Raw genomic sequence first — 23,043 nt, 5'->3', positions numbered from 1 at the left:
CAGCCTGGAAGCTCAGGGCTATGAACCTGGCGTCTGTAGTATCAGGGGTGGAGAGGAATCCTCTAGAAATCTATGAGCAGAACTGGTTGAATGATTCAATTCCAGCAGGGCTTCTGTAAGATTAATGAAGGGTACAGAATATATTTGAAGTATATAAAAGAGGGGATTGGATAGACCAGGCAGAAAGCTAAAACAACCCATATTTGGCAGTACTTCTTAAATCATCAGATGAAGGTGCATTGTGGAAATATCAGGCTGACTAGAGACAGGCTGAAGTGCTGACAAAGCCCAGCCTTTCTTCTGTTCAGGAGACCTTGTTCTTCTGTGAAGTAATTGTGCTGGAGACAGACGACTGGATGTTCTCGACTGCAGTTCCTTTATCTGTGAATCAGAGTGCGGGCGAGACGGTCTCTAGTTCCTAGCAAAGTATGCATTATTTGTTGCTTCATAAAGTGATTCTGATACTTTAGGAAGTGGAAATTTTCCTTTATGTCAGAATTCTGTTGCCATGATGATCAACCTCCTTTTTGGTAATATTCCAAGTGTTAGATTTTTGTGACTGTTAAAATGAGGCCTTTAAACAAAAGAATCACCAAAACATTACTTTTAGCAGACTGGATGTTCTTTATGTCTAAAGCCTTTTTGCTTTAATAAATAAAACACCAATTCTTTCTTACAGAGACACGTGACGCAGTCTGGGGGTAATCGTAAATTCAAGTGCACTGAATGTGGAAAAGCTTTCAAATACAAACACCATCTAAAAGAGCACTTAAGAATCCACAGTGGTAAATATTTGTTTTCTTTGTCTATGGTGAATATCATAGCAGTTATGATAATAAATTAATATCACATGCGATCTACACACATGATTAGAAACGCTGCTTTTCTTTTAGGATAAAGACTAATCTGGAGAAATCTTCTGCTTGTAAATGGTATTTTACTGGAATCTTAATCTTTGAAGTACAGCAGGTCAATAGGACATACTCCAAATTTCCTCATCAGAATTATAGCATGTGTTAACCAGACATACAACCTGAAAACACTTCAGCTTTCTGGTGAATGTTAATTTCATCGCCTCCTCTTAACCAGGGAATGATAAAGGGTATAGGGGTACCGTGTGCACAAGGAAAGGAGGAGATGAAGACACTCTTCTTTACATGAGAGAAGTAGAAATGGAACTCGAGGCAGGAAGTGGCATGGGTGCTGGGGAGTCAGCAGGAGAGGGCAGCACAGCGGGGCGCGGACTGAGGCATGAAGGGGGGTACTTAAGAGGAAAGTGTGCTCTGCCCTCATCTCACCCTTCTCTTCTACACTATTCGTTGTCTGCAGCTTTACATTACTATATGGTAAACATGTTATGTCTGAAAGTATCCCACATTTGCATGCTGAACTCTGTTTGTCTCCTGATTAATTCTGATATGTTCCTTAAGACTTAAATAATTTTAATGAAAAACAGCTGTTAGCTAATGAGTGGGAAATTATGTGTCTGCACATGCTTATTTCGTGAAGATTTTACAAATATCCTGCATAAAGAGTACAGTTGGGTGGCTTTGTGAGGGCTGGTTGGTGATATCTGTATTTTAGTTTGGAACTGCATTTCTAGAAGTTGTGCTGAATTGGTTGTTGGGGGCTAAATAATGTTAAAGTTACCACTTAAAAATGCTCAAACCAAGATTCATACAAATACATTTTTAAATTTTTACACATTAATGTGTCTGGAAAGTAAAGACTGTCTTTTAGAGCCTGCAACAGGATCCTGTTTCTCAGCTCCTGTGCCATGGAACAGTTTTCATCAATTTTATACATATATATTAATATTAATTAACATATATTAATATATATATTAAACGGATCTTTTTTCCTCTTATACCACTGTCCTTTATTCTTCCGGCTTTATTGAGATATAATTGACATATAGCACTGTATAAGTTTAAGGTGTACAGCGTGATCTGACTTACATCATGAAATGATTATCATCACAGTAAGTAAGTTTTAGTGAACATCCGTCTCATACAGACGCAAAATTATAGAAAAATATATTTTCCTTGTGATGAGATCTCTTAGGATTTACTCTCAACTTTCATATATAACATGCAGCAGTGTTAATTATACTTACCATGTTATACATTGCATTCCTAGTACTTATTTATCTTATAACTGGAAGTTTGTACCTTTTGACCACCTTCATCCAATACCCCCTCCCCACCCCCACCCCCCCCCCACCCCCCACCCCCACCCCCGGCTCTGGTAATCACAGGTCTGATCTCTTTTTCTATGAGTTTGTTTGTAAATTTTTATAAAGTGTCTTTGTCTGGTTTTGGTATCAGGCTGATGCTGGCCTTGTAGAATGAGTTCAGAAGCGTCCCTTCCTCTGCAAACTTATTTTTGAAACAGTTTAAGAAAAACAGGTGTTACATCAATAATATATTTTTAATAATCTCCTGTCTTATCAGAAATGATTTGAAGTTGTTGTTAGAGATATAGCTAATTCAAGGGAGTTTTTTAAATATTAAAATTGGGGTAATAAAGCTTAAAGTAAGAAAGATTCACATACAAAATGAATGTCATATGGTCCTATTGCAGTCACAGTTGGGATGCACAGATCACACCAAAGGAGTTTCGATGGTGAAGAGCTTTGTTAAGCTAACAGTATGCTGCTGCTTTAAAAGATAAGGCAAATTTAGGCCACGTCATAGAACACAAAACTCCCACTGTGCTCTGCTCTCCATTCATTATGTATTTATGTCTCTTATTCTTAAAATTATTTACTATGAGGCTTGTACACCTTTAACACAGCAAAAATTTTAAAAACATTTAAGAAAAATAAAGTTAAGAAAGTAAGAAAGACAGGCATGAAGTAAACATGAGAAAAAAAGGAATATATAAAATCCTTTGCACATGGTAGAAGTGACCACAAATTAGACCCTAAGGTTTAGGAAGTAAGAAAACTACAAATTAGTAACCAAGACCCAGAGTGACTGTAAGTAAAAAGAATCAGTTGCTGGAAAAAGCACAAACCCTTCCCTGATGCTAAGTCCATAGAGAAAGTTATTCCTTGAAGCATCATTAAGAATAAAGAACAGGGAGGACCTTCAAGGTGGCAGAGGAGTAAGACGTGGAGATCACCTTCCTCCCCACAGATACATCAGAAATACATCTACATGTGGAACAACTCCTACGAAACACCTACTGAACGCTGGCAGAAGACCACAGACTTCCCAATAGGCAAGACTCTCCCCACGTACCTGGCCGTGTGGCTGACAGGGTCTTGGTGCTCCAGCCGGGTGTCAGGCCTGAGTCTCTGAGGTGGGAGAGCCGAGTTCAGGACACTGGACCACCGGACACGTCCCAGCCCCATGTTAATATCAATTGGCGAGAGCTCTCCCAGAGATCTCTGTCTCAATGCTAAGACCCAGCTAAACTCAACGACCAGCAAGCTCCAGTGCTGGACACCCCATGCCAAACAACTAGCAAGACAGGAACACAACCCCACCCATTAGCAAAGAGGCTGCCTAAAATCATAATAAGGTGACAGACACCCAAAAACACACCACTGGACATGGTCCTGCCGACCAGTAATACAAGATCCAGCCTCATCCACCAGAACACAGGCACCAGTCTCCTCCACCAGGAAGCCTACACAACCCACTGAACTAACCTTAGCCACTGGGAGCAGACACCAAAAACAGAACCTGCAGCCTGTGAAAAGGAGACCCCAAACGCAGTAACTTAGGCAATGAGAAGACAGAGAAATACGCAGTAGATGAAGAAGCAAGGTTAAAAAAAACCCACCAGACCGAACAAATGAAGAGGAAATAGGCAGTCTGAAAAAGAATTCAGAGTGATGATAGTAAAGATGATCCAAAATCTTGGAAATAGAATGGAGGAAATACAGGAGACATTTAACAAGGACCTAGAAGAACTAAAGAGCAAACAGACAATGATGAACACCACAATAAATGAAATTAAAAATCCTCTAGAAGGAATCAATAGCAGAATAACTGAGGCAGAAGAACGGATGAGTGACCCGGAAGATAAAACAGTGGAAATAACTACCACAGAGCAGAATAAAGAAAAAAGAATGAAGTGAATTGAGAACAGTCTCAGAGACCTCTGGGACAACATTAAACACACCAACATTCGAATTATAGGGGTCCCAGAAGAAGAGGAGAAAAAGAAAGGGACTGAGAAAATATTTGAAGGGATTATAGTTGAAAACTTCCCTAATATGATGAGAAAGGAAATAATCAACTCCAGGAAGCACAGAGTCCCATACAGGATAAATCCAAGGAGAAACACACCAAGACACATATTAATCAAACTATCAAAAATTAAATACAAAGAATTAAAAGCAGCAAGGGAAAAGCACCAAATAATATACAAGGGAATCCCCATAAGCTTAGCAGCTGATCTTTCAGCAGAAACTCTGCAGGCCAGAAGGGAGTGGCAGGACATATTTACAGTGATGAAAGGGAAAAACCTACAAACAAGATTACTCTACCCAGCAAGGATCTCATTCAGATTCGATGGAGAAATGAAAACCTTTACAGACAAGCAAAAGCTAAGAGAAGTCAGCACCACCAAACCAGCTTTACAACAAATGCTGAAGGAACTTCTCTAGGCAGGAAACACAAGAGAAAGAAAAGACCTACATTAACAAACCCAAAACAATTAAGAAAATGGTAATTAGAACATAACATATCCATAATTACCTTAAATGTAAATGTATTAAATGCTCCAACCAAAAGACATAGACTGGCTGAATGGATACAGAAACATATGCTGTCTACAAGAGATGCACTTCAGACCTAGGGACACATACAGACTGAAAATGAGGGGATGGAAAAAGATATTCCATGCAAATGGAAATAAAAGAAAGCTGGAGTAGCAATTCTCCTATCAGACAAAATAGACTTTAAAATAAAGACTATTACAAGAGACAAAGAAGGACACTACATAATGATCAAGGGATCAATCCAAGAAGAAGATATAACAATTGTAAATATTTATGCACCCAACTTAGGAGCACCTCAATACATAAGGCAAATGCTAACAGCCATAAAAGGGGAAATCGACAGTAACACAATAATAGTAGGGGACTTTAACACCCCACTTTCACCAATGGACAGATCAACCAAAATGAAGGACTTAATTGGTATTTATAGGACATTCCATCCAAAAACAACAGGATATACTTTCTTCTGAAGTGCTCCTGGAACATTCTCCAGGATAGATCATATCTTGGGTCACAAATCAAGCCTTGGTAAGTTTAAGAAAATTGAAACTGTATCAAGTATCTTTTCTGACCACAACACTATGAGACTAGATGTCAATTACAGGGAAAAAAAAACTGTAAAAAACACAAACACATGGAGGCTAAACAATATGCTACTAAATAACCAAGAGATCACTGAAGAAATCAAAGAGGAAATCAAAAAATTCCTAGAAACAAATGACAGTGAAAACACAACAACCCAAAACCTGTGGGATACAGCAAAAGCAGTTCTAAGAGGGAAGTTCATGGCAACACAATCCTACCTTAAGAAACAAGAAACATCTCAAATGAACAACCTAACCTTACACTTAAAGCAATTAGAGAAAGAAGAACCAAAAAAGCCCCAAGTTAGCAGAAGGAAAGAAATCATAAAGATCAGAAATAAATGAAAAAGAGATGAAGGAAACAATAGCAAAGATCAATAAAACTAAAAGCTGGTTCTTTGAGAAGATACACAAAATTGATAACACCATTAGCTAGACTCATCAAGAAAAAAAGGGAGAAAAATCAATAGAATTAGGAAAGAAAAAGAAGTAACAACTGACACTGCTGAAATACAAAGGATCATGAGAGATTACTACAAGCAACTATATGACAATAAAATGGACAACCTGGAAGAAATGGACAAATTCTTAGAAAAGTACAACCTTCAGAGACTGAACCAGGAAGAAATAGAAAACATAAACAGACTAATCACAAGCACTGAAATTGAGACTGTGATTAAAAATCTTCCAACAAACAAAAGCCCAGGACCAGATGGCTTCACAGGCAAATTCTACCAAACATCTAGAGAAGAGCTAACACCTATCTTCTTCAGCTCTTCCAAACTACAGCAGAGGGAGGAACACTCCCAAACTCATTCTACGAGGCCACCATCACCCTGATACCAAAACCAGACAAAGACGTCACGAAGAAAGAAAACTACAGGCCAATATCACTGATGAACATAGATGCAAAAATCCTCAGCAAAATACTAGCAAACAGAATCCAACAGCACATTAAAAGGATCACACACCATGATCAAGTGGGATTTATCCCAGTAATAATGCAAGGATTCTTCAATATATGCAAATCAATCAATGTGATACACCATGTTAACAAACTGAAGGATAAAAACCATATGATAATCTCAATAGATGCAGAAAAAGCTTTAGACAAAAGTCAACACCCATTTATGATAAAAACTCTCCAGAAAGTAGGCATAAAGGGAACTTACCTCAGCATAATAAAGGCCATATATGACAAACCCACAGCCAACATCATTCTCAATGGTGAAAAACTGAAACCATTTCCACTAAGATCAGGAACAAGACAAGGTTGCCCACTCTCACCACTATTATTCAACATAGTTTTGGAAGTTTTAGCCACAGCAGTCAGAGAAGAAAAAGAAATAAAAGGAATCCGAATCGGAAAAGAAGAAGTAAAGCTGTCACTGTTTGCAGATGACATACTATACATAATACTATACATAGAGAATCCTAAAGATGCTCCCAGAAAACTGCTAGAGCTAATCAATGAATTTGGTAAAGTAGCAGGATACAAAGTGAATGCAGAGAAATCTCTTGCATTCCTATACACTAATGATGAAAAATCTGAAAGAGAAATTAAGGAAACACTCCCATTTACCATTGCAACAAAAAGAATAAAATACCTAAGAATAAACTTACCTAAGGAGACAGAAAACCTGTATGCAGAAAACCATAAGACATTGATGAAAGAAATTAAAGATGATACAAACAGATGGAGAGACATAACATGTTCTTGGATTGGAAGAATCAACATAGTGAAAATGACTGTAGTACCCAAAGCAATCTACAGGTTCAATGCAATCCCCGTCAAACTACCAATGGCATTTTTCACAGCACTAGAACAAAAAAAATTGCACAATTTGTATGGAAACACAAAAGACCCCAAATAGCCAAAGCAATCTTGAGAAAGAAAAACAGAGCTGGAGGAATCAGGCTCCCAGAATTCGGACTATACTACAAAGCTACAGTAATCAAGACAGTATGGTACTGGCACAAAAACAGAAATATAGATCAATGGAACAGGATAGAAAGCCCAGAGATAAACCCACGCACATATGGTCACCTTATCTTTGATAAAGGAGGCAAGAATATACAATGGAGAATTGAGCCTCTTCAATAAGTGGTGCTGGGAAAACTGGACAGCTACAGGTAAAAGAATGAAATTAGAAAACTTCCTAACACCATACACAAAAATAAACTCAAAATGGATTAAAGACCTAAATGTAAGGCCAGACACATAAAACTCTTAGAGGAAAACATAGGCAGAACACTCTATGACATAAATCACAGCAAAATTCTTTTTGACCCACCTCCTAGAGAAATGGAAATAAAAACAAAAATAAACAAGTGAGATCTAATGAAACTTAAAGGCTTTTGCACAGCAAAGGAAACCATAAACAAGATCAAAAGACAACCCTCAGAATGGGAGAAAATATTTGCAAACGAAGCAACTGACAAAGGATTAATCTCCAAAATATACAAGCAGCTCATGCAGCTCAATATCAAAAAAACAAACAACCCAATCCAAAAATGGGCAGAAGACCTAAATAGACATTTCTCCAAAGAAGATACACAGATTGCCTACAAACACATGAAAGGATGCTCAACATCACTAATCATTTAGAGAAATGCAAATCAAAACTACAACGAGGTATCACCTCACACCAGTCAGAATGGCCATCATCAAAAAATCTACAAACAATAAACGCTAGAGAGGGTGTGGAGAAGAGGGAACCCTCTTGCACTGTTGGTGGGAATGTAAATCGATGCAGCCACGATGGAGAACAGTATGGAGGTTCCTTAAAAAACTAAAAATAGAACTACCATGTGACCCAGCAACCCCACTACTGGGTATATACCCTGAGAAAACCATAATTCAAAAAGAGTCATGTACCACAATGTTCACTGCAGCACTATTTACAATAGCCAGGACATGGAAGCAACCTAAGTATACATCAACAGATGAGTGGATAAAGAAGATGTGGCACATATATACAATGGAATATTACTCAGCCATAAAAAGAAACGAAATTGAGTTATTTGTAGTGAGGTGGATGGACCTAGAGACTGTCCTACAGAGTGAAGTAAGTCAGAAAGAGAAAAACAAATACCGTATGCTAACACATATATATGGAATCTTAAAAAAAAAAAAAAAAAAAAAGGTTCTGAAGAACCTAGGGGCAGGACAGGAATAAAGACGCAGTCGAGAATGGACTTGAGGACACGGGGAGGGGGAAGGGTAAGCTGGGACGAAGTGAGAGAGTGGCATGGACATATATACACTACCAAATGTAAAACAGATAGCTAGTGGGAAGCAGCCGCATAGCACAGGGAGATCAGCTTGGTGCTTTGTGACCACCTAGAGGGGTGGGAAGAGGGAGGGGATATGGGAATATATGTATACATATAGCTGATTCACCTTGTTATACAGCAGAAACTGACACACCATTGCAAAGCAATTATACTCCAATAAAGATGTTAAAAAATTAAGTTAAAAAATAAAGAACAAAATATTTATATCATCCTGAGAAATATCCTTAAAATAATACAGCAGAGAATTTGACAGTGTTTTCTCTCTAAAATAAGATTCTTCAATAGAGGCCAATGATAGTTCACCAAAGTGCAATTCAGCAAAAGCATTGTCCCAGGGTGGCCGATGGATGCCGTCCCAGTCTACGGCTCCCTGATGGTTTATTCCAAGGGGAGAGTTCAAGCAGGGCTACTCAGTGTCATCCCAGATAGATTGAGAAACTAGTATACCAAGACAGTGCTGTGACAATTTCATTATATTTTATACAATATTCATCCATAGGAGATTGGAAAATTTTTTTTAATGAAAAAACAAATGACCCTTCACCACAGATAGTTTTGAAAGCACTGTTTAGAGTATCTAATAATGAATGAACTGCATATCCTTCAGGAAACCTCTGTAATTTTTTTTCTCAGGTGAGTTTTTAAAAGGCATTGAGGGTCAGGGTCCTCAATTATATGCCCTAAAATTGCCCGGATAGTTGGTCTCTTCTGATACCCATGAAATGAACCCTATGCAGAGACGTGTGTCACCCATCATGTGAACTTCGCATGTGGTGGGAACTGAGCTGTGAAGAGAAGGCCACCACACCTGCACACACAGGGGGTGCAAAAGAGCCCCTTCACCTGGGCTGGGATCCTCCCCAGCAAGTAACCTGGGTTTGTTCCACGGCCTTATAGTCATTTTAGCCTGGAAAACTTTTACATCAGGTGCAACCAAACACCCACCTCAGCCATTAAAAAAAAAAAAGTCAGTGTTCGTAGTACATCTAACTTTGAGCAGCACACCTTCCTGATATAACCTCCAGGGTTTAGTCGTTACAAACACTGACCTAGATCGACTGGTAAGGGAGGTGATGTACTTTAGCTATTCATCCATAAAGCTATGAAGTTAGAGTTAGAAACGAGGGTTTTTCTAACAAACATAGTGAAAACTTTGGCTCTAGAATAATTGTTCTGCAGACCTTCTTTGCAGGAGTGGTAAAGTATCAGGGTGATTCCCAATAAGCATAATGATAAGTAGCACTTACCGAACACTTAACTATGTACAGCCACATTCTAGTTATTTGTATGCATTAAGTCACACAGTTCTCACAATAACCCTGTGAGGTAGATGCTACTATTTCCTCTCTTCTTTACTGATGAGAAAATGGAGGTTCAGCAAGCTTAGCTTGTCCACAGTCACTCAGCTGGGACATGGCAGAGCCGGGGGCCCTGACACAGGCATCCTGTCTCCAAAGCCACTGCCGCACCCACTGTGCTCTTCCACCTCCCTGTTTGTAAAGATAGAAATAATCCGTGTTACATATGCTTATTTTCCTAGTGAGCAGGAGAACACGCGTGGCTCACTAGGACATATCCCTTGTTTTACCCCCACTGGAAATTTTTATCTGATGCATTTTGAGTACTGAATCATATTTCAGGCATCCCATTGGAAAGATATTGATTAAACTGGAGAATTTCCAGAGGTGAGTTAACAAGCAAGTAAGGGTTCTAAAAACCATGTCCCATGAGGAATGCGTGAAAGACCTGGATATGTTCAGCCTACACAAGGGAAATGGAAGAATACACGTGGCAGCTCTTCATCAATTTGGAAGTCTGGCTCGTGGAAGAACAGTTAATAAACCAATTATGTGTGGCATCAGAAGCAAACTAGTACAGGGAAGTAGGCATTCTGACAAGCTGCCTTTGGCTTAGTACTGAGCCTCTGTCTCATTGCTTTTGTAAGGAATCACTAACACTTCTTGAGAGCACACTGAGTTTTGCTATATAATCTCATATGACTGCTACAACAATCCAGTGAGGATGTATCTACATTTATTTATGCACCAAAACACTGAGGCTTAAAAAGGTTAAGGAAATAGCCTGTGACAGAGCCAGAATCTGAACCCAGATCCATGGTCCTCAGCAGAGCCAGACTAGACTGTCTTCCACAGAGCTGTCCCGCGGCAGCAGACTCCTTTTAATAAAGGAGGGTACGCAGAGATGAGCGAGTGCCAAGGATGATACAAACTGAACTCGTCACTGAGAAGGAGGCTGTAGAGAGGGCTTACTAGATTCCTTCCAGTTCTGATTTCTTAGGTAAAAATTTCTGTGAAAATATATTGCACTTGTCTTAAAGTTTGCAACACTGAAGTTACATTACTAGCAGAGCTTACGTTGACTTTCTTGCTACTTTCCTTTTAATTATTAAAAAGAAAGGGGGAATGTGTTGGGGGGGGTGGTGGCAGTGGTGGGATGAACTGGGAGATTGGGATTGACATGTATACACTAATATGTATAAGATAGATAATAAGAACCTGCTATATAAAAAATAAATAAAATTCAAAAATTCAAAAAAAAAAAAAAAAAGAATAAAGCTGAATATACCAGAAACTAACACAACATTGCGAATCAACTACACATCAATTTTAAAAAAAGAATAAAGTGGCTATAAACATCAAAAAAGGGGAGGGGGGAGATAAAGAGCTTTAATTTTGCTACTGAGTAGATAATCAGCATCGTCACATTTCATAATTTTCATAATTAGCTGTTCATTCATCTAAAAAGGAAGGTTTAAAGGGCATCTCTGTGAGCCACTGAGCACTGTAACAGGTGCAGGTAAACGGCCCACAACACCTGGAGTTCGCTCCCTCCCTGAAAATGGGCATCAGTAACCTTTAAATTATAAATGATGAACTAGAAGTTAAAGCAAAAGTAAAACAGAAATAGGTTGTATGTAAATATTTCATGTAGCTCAGTGCTTCTCAAAATTTTCTGTCAAAGTATCCCTAGTGGCCAAGAAGAATAAATGCCTTGTACCCTGGAAGGTCTAGGGAAGCAACTTAAAGGAGGCCTCTGTAGGCGGGAAGCTTGTTTTTTTCCTAACATTTCACAGAAACGTTGCATTTGTGCAACATAGTCTAATCTGTGTCTTAATATTTAAATGTTTTAAATTATCATAACCACTGTCGCTAAAATTGAAACTCTAAGATGCTTTTCATACCCAGTAAAACATTGCCTGATATATCCAGAAGTACATACATCCCAGTTTAATAAGCCAAGGTTTATAACAATACCTTGTATTTAAAGTTTTCTTCCCATTGAGAAAGATCTTTTCAAGGAAACCTGTGGATATGGGAAGGATAGATATTCATGACTCACACAGTTAAGGCGAGATGTTCATACATGTTAAGCCTTATGGGAGATTTACTTTTCTTTCCTCTAATATTAATTTCTCCTACAGATGGTTAAGTAGAATAAAATATAGAAAATTACATAAATTGGTGAAACAGGATAAGAAAAAAATTACTTGCAAGAGTAGGATATAATTTTTTGGTATTTGAGAATGATTTGAACTTTTAAAAGTTTGCAGAAATACGGTACACATATGCTGAGAAGATTCTTTTATTGGTTAGCACGCAGTTCAGACTAACGTTTTAGTGGTGTTTATGACATTTACGTAGGTTTTGAACGTAAAGTGATGATTCTAAATAAAATTATATTACAAACATACGTGGTAACCTCTTTTTAAATTGATACTGCTTGTTTTAGGGAAAACGTGGATACATAAAAATTTATGAATGTAATTTTTCTTGTTGTTTAGGAGAGAAGCCATATGAATGCCCAAACTGCAAGAAACGTTTTTCCCATTCCGGTTCCTATAGCTCACACATAAGCAGTAAGAAATGTATCAGCCTGATGCCTGTGAACGGGCGACCACGAACAGGGCTCAAGACCTCGCAGTGTCCCTCACCGTCTCTCTCGGCGTCACCAGGCAGTCCCACGCGACCACAGATACGGCAGAAGACAGAGAATAAGCCCTTCCAAGAACAACTTTCCGTAAACCAAATCAAAGCTGAGCCTGTGGATTATGAGCTCAAGCCCATAGTGGTTGCTTCAGGAATCAGCTGTTCAACCCCTTTACAGAATGGGGTTTTCAGTGGCGGTGGCCCCTTGCAGGCAACCAGTGCTGCTCAGGGTGTGGTGCAAGCCGTTGTCCTGCCAACGGTGGGTTTGGTGTCCCCCATCAGTATCAATTTAAGTGATATTCAGAATGTACTTAAAGTGGCAGTAGATGGTAATGTAATCAGGCAAGTTTTGGAGAATAATCAAGCCAATCTTGCATCCAAAGAACAAGAAACAATCAACGCTTCATCCATCCAGCAAGGTGGCCATTCTGTTATTTCAGCCATCAGTCTTCCTCTGGTTGATCAAGATGGAACAACCAAAATCATCATTAACTACAGTCTTGAACAACCTAGCCAACTTCAAGTTGTTCCTCAGAATTTGAAAAAAGAAAATCCAGTCCCCACCAACAGTTGCAAAAGTGAAAAGTTACCAGAAGATCTTACTGTTAAATCTGAGAAGGACAAAAGCTTTGAAGGAGGGGGGAATGACAGCACTTGCCTCCTGTGTGACGACTGTCCGGGGGACATCAGCGCACTTCCGGAGCTAAAGCACTATGACCTGAAGCAGCCCGCCCAGCCCCGTCTGCCCCCCACACCAGAAGCTGCCAAGCCCGAGGCCTCTGCCCCCTCGGGGTCCGGAGATGGCAGCCTGTCTCCCAGTCAGCCACCTTTAAAGAACCTCCTGTCTCTTCTGAAAGCATATTATGCCTTGAACGCACAGCCAAGTGCAGAAGAGCTCTCAAAAATTGCTGACTCAGTGAACCTACCGCCGGATGTAGTGAAAAAGTGGTTTGAAAAGATGCAGACGGGGCAGACTTCAGTGCAGTCTTCTGAGGCATCTCCTCCCGAGCCAGGCAAAGCCAACACCCCTGCAAAGAACGATGATCAGCCTCAACCTACAAACGCAGATGACTCCCAGGACGGCACAAGGAATCTCCAGAGCCCTCTGAAGATAACTAGCTCCCCCGTCTTACCAGTGGGCTCGGCCGTCAGTGGTTCCAGAAGCGGCACTTCATCCCCATCCCCCCTCAACCTCTCCTCCTCCGGAAACGCACAGGGTTACTCGTACCCGGCAGAAGGGGCACAGGAAGAGCCACAAGTCGAACCTCTTGATCTTTCACTACCAAAGCAACAGGGAGAGTTATTGGAAAGGTCAACTATCACTAGTGTTTACCAGAACAGTGTTTATTCTGTCCAGGAAGAACCCTTGAACTTGTCTTGTGCAAAAAAGGAGCCACAAAAGGACAGTTGTGTCACAGACTCAGAACCAGTTGTAAATGTAATCCCACCAAGTGCCAACCCCATAAATATTGCTATACCTACAGTCACTGCCCAGTTACCCACGATTGTGGCCATCGCTGACCAGAACAGCGTTCCGTGCTTGCGAGCGCTGGCGGCCAACAAGCAGACCATCCTGATCCCCCAGGTCGCGTACACGTACTCGACTGCAGTCAGCCCCGCGGTCCAGGAAGCATCCCTGAAGGTGACCCAGCCCAACGGAAATCAGGTAAAGAATGCTCGCACCCTCAACCTATTGGTCAAGTGCTCGTTTGACTTATTTCAGTGAATTTTTCTAATAAAAATCAGTCACGAGGGAGCCAAGCAGCTTGTTAAGCTGTCATTTTTGAAAGGAAATAGATGAATGTGTGCCTTAGTACTTTTCAACGGCAGTTTTGTTATTCTGCTGAGAAAAGGGTCGATGAGTCTCAGCTAAATATTGACTGTCTGAAACTAGAGACAGAAGAGGAAAGTAAAACTGGAATGCTCACTAATCAGACTTGTTTTTATAGTTAGATTCCCAAAATTCGTTAAGTTTCTGCGTTGATTATGATCATTAGTAAATGAGAATTTGTTCACGGACGTTTCACACCAGGCAAACTTAGCTATCACTTTTTATGTGTTAACACCTCTGTTTATAAAAAGACTTTAATTAAACAAACAAAAATTAAGTATATAAAGAATTCATCTAGTGAATTTACTAATGATTTTAATAAGCTGTAAACTAAATAGTGTTCAATCATAATGACATATGAGGAAATATACTTGTGAATCTATGTTTGCATTTTCCTCTTTAACTCCCCCCAAATCCATGACAGTTTTGATAGAACCATTTTGTGTGACTGTTGTGTGTCTCAATGGTCTGGGCTTTTTCTGTGTCACTGACCTTGATGTCTCTCCATTTTTTTCCATCAATTTCTGATTAAATTTATCTCTAGTATTCATTTGATTCAATCTTTTTTCCAAATATTTGCTATAAGTAGGGGCAGCTAAAATAATTACAGTATCCTGTTCAAGTGTGTTTTGCTGCTTTTTTCTCCTTAACTATTGCTACCAATGGGCTTCCCGTAATTGTGGTAACTCTTGAAAAAGTTTTCACATGGCTAAATTTCTTACTAAGTCTAAATTTTGGGTGTATAAAACACTCTTCACGCCTTTGAATAATAAACAGGGAACCACAAACATTTCAGTTAATCATCCAACTAGATCAAATAACATTGAAAATAGAGTCCCTTTAGCACCATTAGCAGCTTGCAAATGCCAGAAAAATGTCGGCGCCTCTCCCACCTTACAAAGCCGTGAGAAATGTTGAAAACCTTTGAATGTGTAGAAAATTTCTGAATTTAGAATGGAAGACTTCAGAAAAGACACAGGATCTTAGGGGCCCCATCCCACTACAGGCTCCCTGAAGAATTATTCTACCGACAGGAGGCCCAAGTTACCTCCCCAACCCTATCCCTAACCTGAAACTCTGAAGGTTCATTGTCTAGCAAGTGTTCTTGTTTAAAAATGTAGACCCTCCTACATTGTTTTTCCATGTTGCTCCTTAGAAAAGTGATAGGGAGACAATGGAGTTTAGTTCACAAAACTCTAAGGTTCTGGAAGATACAATTTAAAGACCACTTTTAAAAAACAGAATCTTAATCTTTGCTTAGTGAAACCCAGAATGAAAAAGTGAAGGTAAGTGATGCAGTCAGAAATCTGTGATTGTTTAGCAAACTCGTAAGTTAAAACTTGCTGCCAGTTTCTCATAAATTAACGATTCACATGGAACTGGGTGGACCGTGTTAGTACCGCGTTTTGTGTTTTCTTTTTGGTGCCCTTCCTTCTCGGCGCCAGCTGGCCCTGGGTTTGCTGCGGTTGTGGCTGTAGCGCCCCTCCCTTTTGTCTGTGTCAGCCCCGCCTGTCACCTGGCCCTCCCCTTGGAGCCTGCTTTGGTCAAGCTGTTGAAAGTGTAAATCACAGTAGTTCTTTAATCTGTGCTTTTATTTATGTCTCTTGCTTATCTTGTAATTTTAAATGAAATTTTCCTACTTGTTTTTCTCCTTTAGGATGAAAGGCAAGACACTAGCTCAGAAGGAGTATCAAATGTAGAAGATCAGAATGACTCTGATTCCACGCCACCCAAAAAGAAAATGCGAAAGACAGAAAATGGAATGTATGCTTGTGATCTGTGTGATAAGATATTCCAGAAGAGTAGCTCGTTGTTGAGACATAAATACGAACACACAGGTACGTATGCTCATGAACCTGGCAGTTTTGGAAAAACAAATTTATAACCGTTTCCATAACCTGAAGTGCCCGGAAGCCTATCGGCTTAATGCCGTCTTATTTCATAGCTGTGCCCTTATTTTCAGGTAAAAGACCTCACGAGTGCGGCATCTGCAAAAAGGCATTTAAACACAAGCATCACCTGATCGAGCACACGCGCTTGCATTCCGGGGAGAAGCCCTACCAGTGCGACAAGTGCGGGAAGCGCTTCTCCCACTCGGGCTCCTATTCCCAGCACATGAACCACCGCTATTCCTACTGCAAGAGGGAGGCCGAGGGGCCGGAGCCGGGGGCCTCGGGCCCCGGGGGCCCGCCCGCGCACCACGCGGGGGCCCGCGCCTCCCCCTCGCAGGGCGACTCGGACGAGAGGGAGAGCTCCACGCGGGAGGAGGACGAGGACAGTGACAAGGAGGAGGAGGAGGAGGAGGAGGAGGAGAGGGAGACGGAGGAGCTGCAGGAGGAAAAGGAAAGTGGAGAACCGCGAGGAGGGGAGGGGGAAGAGGAGGAGGGGGAGGAGGAGATGGAGGGGGAGGGGCACGAGGGGGAGGGGGCGAACTCCGAAGGTGCGAGGGAGGGCGCGGGAGCTGGAAGCCCAGCCCGCAGCTTAGAACACAAAGCCGGCCAGGGCGGTGAGCAGGTGTCTGAAGAGAAAACAAACGAAGCCTGATCGTTTTTCTAGAAAGAAAGAAAATTCTAATTGGTAATGAAGTTTGTTCTATATTATACATGCTTTTCACGGAAACACAGTAACCTGTATACTGTGATTTCTGTTCACTACTGTGTAAAGTAAAAATTTAAAAAAATACAAAATACCAAAAAAAAAAAAAAAAACCACACAAAAAAAAAAATCCGGGTGTGCCTGAACCTCAGACCTAGTAATTTTTCATGCATTTTTCAAAGTTAGGAACAAGTTTGTAACATGAAGCAGATTAGAAAACTTAATGACTCAGAAAGCAAAGATGCAACAGGTTAAAGGAAACTGATTACTTAGATAAGCATCTGGCATTGTTTCATTTTATCAGTATTAATTATCACTCTTATGTTGGTTTATTCTTAAGCTGTACAATTGGGAGAAATTTTATAATTTTTTATTGGTAAACATATGCTAAATCCGCTTCAGTATTTTATTATGTTTTTTAAAATGTGAGAACTTCTGCACTACAAAATTCCCTTCACGGAGAAGTATAATGCAGTTCCAAACCGTGCTAACTACCATTTCTAAATTCAATCTAGAAGGTAGTAACTTCTAATATTTAGATGTCATAGTAGAGCGTATTCTCATTTAAAGTGTATCGTTAGCCTTAAGAAAGCAGCCGATAGAAGAGCTGAAGTTTCTTACTCATGTGGTTTAAATGGAGTTGAGAAGATTGCCGTTGAGTTCTGATTGCAGGGACTAACAGTGTTGATACTGGTGAGGACAGCAGAGCCGTCAGAATCAGTGTTCGTAATTGTGTTTGAGTACGTGGTAAACAAATATGAAGGATGTGATATGAAGCTTTGTATCTCCTTTGGCCTTAAGCAAGACCTGTGTGCTGTAAGTGCCATTTATCAGTATTTTCAAGGCTCTGACCAGCCTCCGTTCATGCGTGGCCTACAATAACTAGCATTTGTTGATTTGTTTCTTGTATCAAATTCTAAAATAAAACTTAAAACCACTGACTCTGTCAGAGAAGCCAAACACTGGGACATTTCACCCTTTAATAATTCCTCAGTATTCATTTTGCGTTAATTGACTTTCAGAATTTCTCTACAGAAATGAAAGGGAAATTTTCTAATCTGCTTTATCCATGTACTTGCATTTCAAACATGGACCTGCCATTGTTATTTGGCTCATAATTGTTTCCAAATGTTAGTTATTATGGACCCAGTTTATTAACAACATTAGCTGATTCTTACCTATCAGTATTATTTTATTTCTTTTAGTTTATAGATCTGTGCAACATTTTTGTACTGTATGTCTTCAAACCTGGCAGTATTAATACCCTTCTTAACTGACATATGTACTTTTAGTTTTAGAAAACTTTTATATTTATGTGTCTTATTTTTATATTTCTTTATTTATTACACAGTGTAGTGTATAATACTGTAGTTTGTATTAATACAATAATATATTTTAGTATGAAAATTTGGAAAGTTGATAAGATTTAAAGTAGAGATGCAATTGGTTCTCTTGCATTGAGATTTGATTTAACAGTGTTATGTTAACATTTATACTTGCCTTGGACTGTAGAACAGAATTTAAATGGGAATGTATTAGTTTTACAACTACAATCAAGTCATTTTACCTTTACCCAGTTTTTAATATAAAACTCTTAAATTCTGAAATTCACTGTGTGACTAACAGCATGATGCTCTGCGGTTTTATTAAGAGATTAGTCTAACCATGAAGTCTCATTTCCTTATAAGCCAAGCTAGGGCAACCGTGTATAAACAGTGTTGGGAACAACGTTTAACATTTTGTGCCAATTTGTTCCTGTATTCATGTATGTAAGTTACAAATCTGACTCTTCATTTTTAAGTTCCTTGTTACACCATGGTCATTTTCTAGTTTTTTACCAGACTCCCCCATCTCACAATAAAATGCATCAACAAGCCTGACTGACTTACTTGCTGTCATTCTTTTAATCATTATCAAGATTTTCTTTGGAAAACTCTGTGACATACATGGGGGTATTATACCGTCATCCGTCATCCTGCGCTTGGTTTATCTTGGGCTGGGTCTGGGTAGACTAAATGGTGTAGACATTCCCCGCTAAATCATGGATTTTCCTGCGGCTGGGTGTTTCTGGGAAGGTCAGAGGTGACAACTAACGGCCTCCCCGGAGCTTGCTTCCTCTTCCCGAAACCCTTAGCCCCTCACTCCTGATCCCGTGGCCTCTCAGCCTTCGGGGAGCCTGGGTTAGGTGCCTTTCCTCTGGGCTCCCACAGCCCCTGTACCTGCCTCATCATCTCAGCCCTTATGCTGTGGCTCGCACCCCGCCCACCGGGACGGGCCGTGTCGGCCGCCGGGTCACCCGCCCCAGTGCCCGCCCGGCAGAGTGCCCGGCCCAAGTACATGCGGCCACGTTGGTTGAACGAGGATATAACTTGCACATTAACAGAGCTCAGCTGTGTCTTTCTTTACTACTCTTTTGCTTCTATATATGTTCAGTGATTTCAGCAATTTAATAATTTTTTTATTCAGGCCCTACTAAACACTAGACAGACATAACAGACAAATAGTAAACTATACCTTTCCTGTTGCCTTTCTATTCTGATTTGCGAGCTTATTTCCAGGTGTCGTCTTTCTGGTGCTTAACCTAATAGTACATGACACAGGCATTCGAGGCCCCTGGTAGGAATTGATGGGACCCCTCCCCTTCTCATGGCCTCACGTTCCTAGGTGATCGTTATCAGCAATGGTGCCTCATTTCTTCCGTCACTGAGAAGAGCTACCCAATAAACAAGTTCATTGTATAGGGTTAGAAAATAAGAATAAATAACGCTTCTTAGGAGACATGCGTACTACAGTCACTCTGAGGAGCAGCTCAGAGAAGGCAAGTGCTCGACACATGTGGGTAAATAAATGGCTAACAAAGGCCTCCAGGTTCATCAGACACGTTCTGACAGTGAAACCGTGTGGCTGCTTCCCATGACTCCCCCAGGTCCCGTAACAGCAAGAGTGTCATTTGTCCCTGACTTGTACCATGCACAGGTGCTTCACTGCTGTTGTCAAAGCTGATTTCACAAAAGCCTTGCAAGATTGAAAGACTATGTGCCCGTGAACAAAGACATATTAAGTAGCAGAATAAAGATTGGAACATGGGTCCACCCGACTCTAAGAGCCATGCCCTTAACTAGCCTGCCTCACATCTCACTTACACCATCTACATTTAAACTCAATCCTGGCCTTAAGTAACATGAGTAGAAAATGTCAGCAAGACCAATATACAGTTTATAACATGGTGAAAAAGAAAAGCAAGGGCAAGGGTTTTTCAAATCTGTGTGCAAACTTAAAATTAGCCTTGAAAACGTGAAAATGTAAACTCAGAACAGATCTCTTAGGATCAATTAGAACAACCACAATATGGTCTTTGTCTTCTGAACCTAAAAAAAAAGCATAAATTCCTCTGTTCTAGTGAACAAATACATTCCACTCAACGATACACATTTTTTCCCAACAACACATGGGACATTCATGAAGAGAAACCATCTTATGGGCCATAAAACAACCCTCAAATTCAAAAGAATTGCAAACAAAGTGGTTTTTCTCTGACTACAAAATAATTAAACTAGAAATCAGTAACAGATACATCTGGAAAATCCACCCCCCTCTGCAAAACTACTGGAAATTAGACAACACATTTCTAAGTAAAATATGACCGTTATAAATTATGAAGAACTAAGTAAAAATGAAAATGCAACATCAGAAGTTGCAGTGTGCAGTAAAAGCAGTGCATGTAAGAAAATTTATAACAAACACTTTTATTAGAAAAGAATATAAGGTGCAGTCATCTAAGCTTCCACCTTAAGAAATCAGAAAAAGAATAAAATTAAACCCAAACCAAGCAGAAAGGAGGCAATAATAAAAGACAGAAGTCAATGGCATAGAAAACAAAAACAATTGAGTAAATCAATGAAATCAGAATCTGATTCTTTGAAAAAATTAATACAATTGATAAACCTCTAACCAGATAGATCAAAGAATAAAAAAATGGAGACAAATCACCAAGAACGAGCGAGAAGATCTTCTTGCAGATTCTACAGGGTAAAAGGATGAAAAGGAAGTATTACGAACTTTATGCCAATGAATTTGACAACTTTGATGACAATGTCACGTCCAAAATACCAAAACTCACTAAAGGAGAAATAGATAACCTGATTAGTCCAATCACAAAAATCTTCCCACAAAGAAGACTCCAAGCCCAGATGGCTTCACTGGTGAATTCTTCCAAAAATTTACAGAAGTTATTGTACCAATTCTACACAAACTCATCCAGAAAATAAAAGAGGAAAACACTTCCCGCCTTAGTCTGTGCAGCAGCATTAACCTGATAGGAAAACCAGACAATGATGTTACAAGAAACAAAAACTACACACTAATAGCTCCCTGGATGTAGATGCAAAAATCCTTGACAAGATATTAGGAAATCATTTTGAATAGTTTATCAAAAGGAAAGTAAATTACAACCAAGTGGAATTTATCCCAGGACTGCAAGGTTGTTTTTGCATTCAAAAACCACCTTGTAAACCAAAAATTTACATAGTTTTTACATATTTACATCATATTTACAGAGCAAAAAGAAAAACTATATATCATCTTAATAGGTGTACAAGAAGCATCTGACTAAATTCTACACCAAGTCATACAAGTTCTCGGCAATCTAGGAATAGAAGGGGGTTTCCTCAACCTGATAGAGGGCACCTGCAAAAAAACCCCATAGTTAATATAATAATTTTGAAAAATTAAATGCTTTCCTCCTAAAATTATGAATAAGGCAATAATGTCTGCTCTCACCCTTTTATTAAGCATTGTACGGGAGGTCCCACCAGGTGCAACATGACAAGAAAAATGAAAGGCATACAGATCGGGGAAAAAAAAGAAGTAAAACTTTTTATTTGCAGACAGCTTGGTTGTCTATGTCGAAAAAAAGGAATTTACAAAAAAGCAGCTAGAAAAGGTGAGAGCAAGGTTACAGGATATAAGGTCATTATGCAAACATCTATCATATTCTTACAGTAGGGGTAAAATGGAAATTTAATTTTTTAATGTATGAAATATTTAGGGATAATTTAGCAAAATACGGGCAAAACCTAGGCACTGAAAAATACAAAACACAGCTGAAAGAAATTAAAGGTGCAATGAAAATGAAAAGATATTCCATGTTTATTGATCAGAAGATTCAATGTCATTGCTGTGTCAATCCTCCCCAAATTTATATATTTTTAAAAATATTTTTTTAATTTATTTATTTTATTTATTTATTTTTGCCTGTTGGGTCTTCGTTGCTGTGTGTGGGCTTTCTCTAGTTGCAACGAGTGGGGGCTACTCTTCGCTGCAGTGCATGGGCTTCTCATTGTTGTGGCTTCTCTTGTTGCAGAGCACAGGCTCTAGGCACGTGGGTTTCAGTAGTTATGGCACACGGGCTCAGTAGTTGTGGCTCACGGGCTTAGCTGCTCCGCAGCATGTGGGATCTTCCCAGACCAGGGATCAAACTCGTGTCCCCTGCATTGGCAGGCAGATTCTTAACCACTGCGCCACCAGGGAAGTCCCTATCCTCCCCAAATTTATCTATTGATTCAACACAATTCCAGTGAAAATTGCAGCCACATACTTGTAGAAACTGACAGGCTTATTCAACATCTATATGGAAATGCAAAAGACTTCAAGTAAGCAAAAGAATTTTGGAAAAGAATAAAGTTGGAGGACTTAGACTACCTGATTTCTAGTGTTACTATAAAGCTACAGTAGTCAATACAGGGTTGTATTGAATGGACAATACAGGGTTGTATAAGAATGGACATATAGATCAAGAATACAGAATTAAGAGTTAGGAGGAGATCCACATATTCATAGTCAACTGATTTTTGCCAAAGGTGCCAAGATAATCCAATGGTTAAATGATCATCTTTTAAAATGTACTGCTGATAGATATTCATATGCAGGAATATGAACTCGATCCTTACGTTACACCATACATAGAGATTGTTTCAAAATGGATTGCATACTTAAATATAAGAGCTAAAATTATAAGTCTTTTGGAAGAAAACATAAATTCTTTGTGACCTTCGA

At 39.6% G+C, this 23,043-nt stretch overlaps 1 protein-coding gene across 3 annotated transcripts in view; it reads left to right on the top strand.

The window, feature by feature from the left end:
• The window catches only part of ZEB1 (zinc finger E-box binding homeobox 1), a 195,231-nt gene extending 176,358 nt beyond the window's left edge, over nt 1–18,873 (top strand). For all 3 annotated transcript variants that reach the window (XM_068562246.1, XM_068562237.1, XM_068562254.1), the window contains exons 6-9: nt 680–785; nt 12,419–14,229; nt 16,052–16,232; nt 16,358–18,873. In XM_068562246.1, coding sequence (XP_068418347.1) covers nt 680–785; nt 12,419–14,229; nt 16,052–16,232; nt 16,358–16,938 — 2,679 coding nt within the window. In that variant the 3' untranslated portion in view covers nt 16,939–18,873. The remainder of the gene's footprint in view (nt 1–679; nt 786–12,418; nt 14,230–16,051; nt 16,233–16,357) is intronic.
• The last annotated feature ends 4,170 nt before the right edge of the window (nt 18,874–23,043 follow it).

This window comes from Eschrichtius robustus, chromosome 1, assembly GCF_028021215.1.
Source record: "Eschrichtius robustus isolate mEscRob2 chromosome 1, mEscRob2.pri, whole genome shotgun sequence".
NCBI classification, from domain to species: domain Eukaryota; kingdom Metazoa; phylum Chordata; class Mammalia; order Artiodactyla; family Eschrichtiidae; genus Eschrichtius; species Eschrichtius robustus.
Note: the sequence above shows the minus strand (reverse complement) of the source record. Positions and strands in the feature narration are given on the sequence as shown.